Source organism: Haplochromis burtoni, unplaced genomic scaffold (genome assembly GCF_018398535.1).
Source record: "Haplochromis burtoni strain Fernald_Lab_line unplaced genomic scaffold, NCSU_Asbu1 Contig_163, whole genome shotgun sequence".
Classification (NCBI taxonomy): Eukaryota; Metazoa; Chordata; class Actinopteri; order Cichliformes; family Cichlidae; genus Haplochromis; species Haplochromis burtoni.
In genome coordinates, this window is record NW_024582524.1 from 19,675 (window position 1) to 24,809 (window position 5,135).

The window sequence follows — 5,135 nt, forward strand, 5'->3', positions numbered from 1 at the left end:
ATAGAAAAATCCTCATTCATGCCTCTCGGGTGTGAAGTCTTTAAACGAAATATCCAGAATGCTTCTCTTTTTATCTGATAAAATTAATGTTACCACCTCTTTGACTGGGTTCAATAGACACATCTGTTTATCATGAATGCCTACACATTAAACAACTAAAACATTATAAATGGCTTCAAGCTCACATTGAGGCCTGTGGGGCGCTATCAGCCACTGAGGCAAAAGACAAATTTATGTGTTATCATATATGAATATTTCATACTTTAAGGCTGCCTGTTTATTTAAGAGAGGTGAACAATACATTATAATTGTACATAAGATGATATATTAAACTTCAGAAGAACATAGTTCTGCAGCACATCATGTACAGATAAGCGAGCCGTCAGATGTCTTATTTTCTTCTTACCAAGCTGTGTCTCTGTCAGTGGACTCAACACCAGGCTGCAGTACACAATAAATTAACTAATTCCTAGTAATACACAAAGCTTTCCGTTGGACACAATAAATTAAAACAGAAGACAAAGAAAATCATGAGATGCTAAAGAACTTAATAGTTTTTAAGCAGTAACATTTTCTTGGGACTTCCAGGAGAACGTGGCTGTTTTTGCTGTAATTGTATATTTATGGTATGATCAAAGGCCTTTGCAGCATAATGATTAAACAAACAGGAAAGCTCACAGTAACAGAAAGAGACAAATAGATCTGCTCTAGTAAACACAGAGCGAGCTAATTCCCTACATTAACAAGCATTAGCTCTCATTCTCTGTAAGTGTTTCTATAAAATTTAATAAGGAAGAGCTTTGTTCTTTCCTTTGGAGGCGATTTTAGGTTCAAACTTTTAGGGGGGTCAGCCCCAAATGATAATCTCATGCATACAGTGCTAAATAATTAATATTAATGGAATATGCTGTTTGTCGTCACCCCTTTTCACATTTGCAAACTTTCAAAAGCAGCCTAATTAATTGGACGACCTTTCCCACTGTGTGAACAGATGTCGTCATTTTTGGCTGTCCAATTTTGGTCCACTGAAGGAGAAGTTTTGTAACGTTTTTGATGTCCACTGAACAGCTACTGTTGATGTCCATGCGTCTTAGGTGATGAAGAGGTGAACAGATAACCTGCGCCTTTTCCCAGGCTTGCTCACACACCTGCAATTCATTGCTTTTATCTGTACTGTGTATTTAAGGACTAGCTGTGACAACGTGACTTCACTATGGTGGCAAATTGGCTAAACTTGTTTGATGATGACTTTTGTAAATTCTGTTCAGTCGCCTTTGTGTCTTGTCTGCTTACTAATTACCCACCTGAAGTTCCTGCCTCACTCACTGAGAAATGCACCTGCCTGGAGTCAAAGACCTGCAACTTGACTAGTACAGCAACGACACTCAGGCTTTGTAAATTTTGGAAACAAGTGGTGAGTTTTGCTTGTGTTTCCATCTGTGTATCTTGTATATATGTAGTTCTAAAATTACATGGGATAGTTAGCACTCAGTAGCTTTACTCTAAGTTCATTTGAATGCAAGAACACACCCAGAGCCAGATCGAAAAGCTTTAATCATGAGATGCACACTGTCATTATATCACTGGCTGGAGTCATTCATGAAACTTAATGTACAGCCTGGATTCAATATCAGACAGTTCAGCTTCTTCTAAAATGTCACAAAACTATGATAAAATTAAAGATTTTGACAGAATAACATATAGATTTAGAATTAAGGTATGACTTCACATCGGTGATATTTACAGTTTTGATCCAGCAATAATTAACATGAAAGTCTTTGAATATGTAAGGTTCTCAGTTGCTATGGGCAAGCAACACGAGTAGCACAAACAGAGGTATAAGTTACAGAACACTGGTGATCATTCCATTTCTTGTTTGTATCATAGTTGTTGTGAACACAGTGTTCAGATCCTGCACCGTTGCTTGGCTCCCCAGCATGCCAGTAGACAAAACTCACTGCACAACCATCAGACCACATCCATCTGCCTTCTTTATGGATGTCACTCAGTCCAATCCAGGTGCGTCCCTCAGCATGGTCAAAGTTCTTAATCAAAGATTTAACAAACTGCTCTTCCTCCTCACTGTAGATGGACACCAGGTTGGCTTTCTCAGACACACAGTAGAGCTCTGCATCAGCCCAGCTCATGTGTGTGGCCACATATTTGTAGCAGCGGCCATTGAAACTGTACCAGAACAGGGGACAGTTTCCACGCAGTAGTTTCACTGTCTGGTTACCTAAAGAAAACAGAAACAAGAAGAGAAACAGGATCATGCTTTTTGTCAGAGTTGCAAAGTTTAGCTGCTCGAAGTAGCTCTGAGATCCTGAAGGTGCCACAAAGTAACAGTCTGCCTTTTCGTATATGCTTCAAAAAGGGGATTCTTCATATCAATTTGGCAAAAAACAATCAAAAAACCCTTTACTCATACAGAACTACATAGAAGATGGACATAAGTGAAAACAGGAAACCTGGTCCACCTGGAGATGGCCTTTGAGGAACGTGATTATATCTTAGCAATATTAGAAGTACAAGACCTTCATAATGTCTGCTTGTGAAATTCACGATTTCTTTTGAAATGGTAAATGGTCTGTATTTGTATAGCGCTTTACTCGGTCCTAAGGACCCCAAAGCGCTTTACACTATACACAATCATCCACCCATTCACACACTGGTGTTAGTAAGCTACATTGTAGCCACAGCCACCCTGGGGCGCACTGACAGAGGCGAGGCTGCCGGACACTGGCGCCACCGGGCCCTCTACCATAGCAACAAATGGTAGGCTACGGAAAGAGTATGTTTGCTACATTACCGTTTATAGGGGGTACTTACTGAAATGGATTCAGGTCTTGTTCATAGGGCTATGCCCCATTGTAAGTGGTAAACAACCAATGAAGGTAATCTGTTCAATCTAACGTCCCGCACCATTGCCATAAATGAGTAAAAGTAAAACAAATTTAATGCAGCGATTCGCTACCTATCCATCTGGGATGTTATTGAAAGTCAGTGTCTAATGATGAGCAAGTACGTTATTAATAGCGTCTTCATCATGTGGTGTAGCAGAACCCATCTGGCATGACTTTGAAATGTTTTTGCTGCATTTCAAAATCCAACAAAAACATCAGAGACATGGGAGAGAAGGGTTCTTGGAGTGTTTAACTAAATCATTTTTAGACAAAAACCACAGAAATAAAGAAAAAGTAAAGAGTAGCCAGAGTATGGGACAGACACCATCATAGCATCACTTCAGTGTCATCAGAAGGAGACTCGGAAGGAGCATCTAGAGTCAGACCGAACAAGAAGAGGAGCGAGATCATGTTGAAGCTTCAAGTCTCAAAGTGTGATGAGGAGCTGCTGAAGCTTCTTTGTACTAAACTTCTTTGCAGTTACTAACAAGTTAAGAGAGTGATGGGAGGAATACTTTGAGGAGCTTGTGAATGAAGAAAATGAGAGAGACATGAAGACATCAGGAAATGCAGAGGGTTAGTAAGGAGGGAGTGAGAGCAGCTAGTGGAAAGGCAGCTGATCCAGAATACATAACTGTGGAGGTAGGGAGTTTTCCAGGAAAGAGGGCAGTGGGCAGAAAGGAAATTGAAAAGGTAAAGATATGATATGTGAAACAGCAAAGAAGGAACTGATGGAACTCCAGTCTTCCCTTCCATAAATTTTGAGATTTCAGATTAAAGTAATTACAAAATATTTCCTTTGAGTGCAGCTGCCAGTGCTTTATGAAAATCAAGATTAGTGAAATTTTGAAAATTTCACACAACACACAAAAGAAAGAAATAGCATAAACAGTGGAGGTTTAATGTACATTTAAGTATCTAAGGGTAGGTTATCTGTGTTGCAGAAACAGAGGCTAAATTGCTTCAAACACTTTAGTGTGAACACAGTGTTCATTTGTTCCTGCGTTGTCTGGTTGCCCAGCATGCCAGTAGACAAAACTCACTGCACACCCATCCTGCCTTCTTTATGGATGTCACTCAGTCCAATCCAGGTGTGTCCCTCAGCATGGCTAAAGTTCTTAATTAATGATTTAACAAACTGCTCTTCCTCCTGGCTGTGGATAGACACCAGGTTGGCTCGCTGTGACACACAGTAGAGCTCTGCATCAGCCCAGCTCATGTGTGTGGCCACATATTTGTAGCAGCGGCCATTGAAGCTGTACCAGAACAGGGGACAGTTTCCATGAAGTAGTTTTGCTCTGTGTTCATCTGAAGAAGACACAGCAGTCAAAACTTGATGAAATACAAATAATAACTGTTTGACTGACTGTGTGACTGACATTCTTTCTTTGATGTACCCTCTGAATGTCACGGCCTGGTGGATCAGCAGGTAGCTGATCAGTAGCATTATTGTCTCTAGTTCTTCTTTATCTCTCTCTCTCGCTGGTGCGGAACTCACTGTGGATTCACACCCTCAGCCCACGCACCCGTTGTGTGGCTCGGATAGCCTGGATCCGTCCCTGTTTACCCTGAGAGGATTCCTTGTCATGAGTGATTGGAGAGTGGCTGGCAGCAAACAGTGAGTGACCGAAGAGGAGCGAGTGTTTTCCCCCTTTCCTCCTGACCTTGGATCCCCTGGAGCCCATACTCCTGTCACCTTTGTATATAGCACTATTCCCTGCCTGTCTGTACACACACCTGGTGAAATGTGTAATAAATACCACTGTGTTTATCTCAAGTTGAAGGGTCCTGCATGAAAGTTCTCAGTGAACCGTGACACTGAAGAATATCAGATAAGCATGTCTGCACAGTTGACACTGTGAAAGTTAAAACATGCAGAGAAGTAAGCTGCTCTTATTGTGTTTATAAGCAGTCTTTATCATAACTCTACAGTACAGTAGAACCCATCTGACATGGGGAAAAAAATCTATGTTACAACCCAACACCAAGAATTTCGTATCACTGACTGCTGAAACACAACAAGCAGAAAATCTTGGAGTGTTTGATTAAAATAATTAAACACACACACACACACACACACACACACACACACACACACACACACACACACACACACACACACACACCCTTGTGTTCGCCACCTGGAGGCCAGAGTCAGAATATGGGACGGTTACCAAGTTGTAGCTTCACTTCACTTCCATCAGAATGATTCTCAGAAGGAGCACCCAGAGC

The 5,135-nt window shown here is 41.1% G+C and overlaps 1 protein-coding gene across 1 annotated transcript in view; it reads right to left on the reverse strand.

Annotated features, from left to right (window-relative positions):
• Positions 1–1,536: 1,536 nt before the first annotated feature.
• Positions 1,537–5,135, reverse strand: part of LOC102308099 (lactose-binding lectin l-2) — a 24,410-nt gene continuing 20,811 nt past the window's right edge. The window contains exon 2 of the mRNA XM_005932899.2: positions 1,537–2,236. Within this exon, the coding sequence (XP_005932961.1) occupies positions 1,803–2,236 (434 nt within the window). The 3' untranslated portion in view covers positions 1,537–1,802. The remainder of the gene's footprint in view (positions 2,237–5,135) is intronic.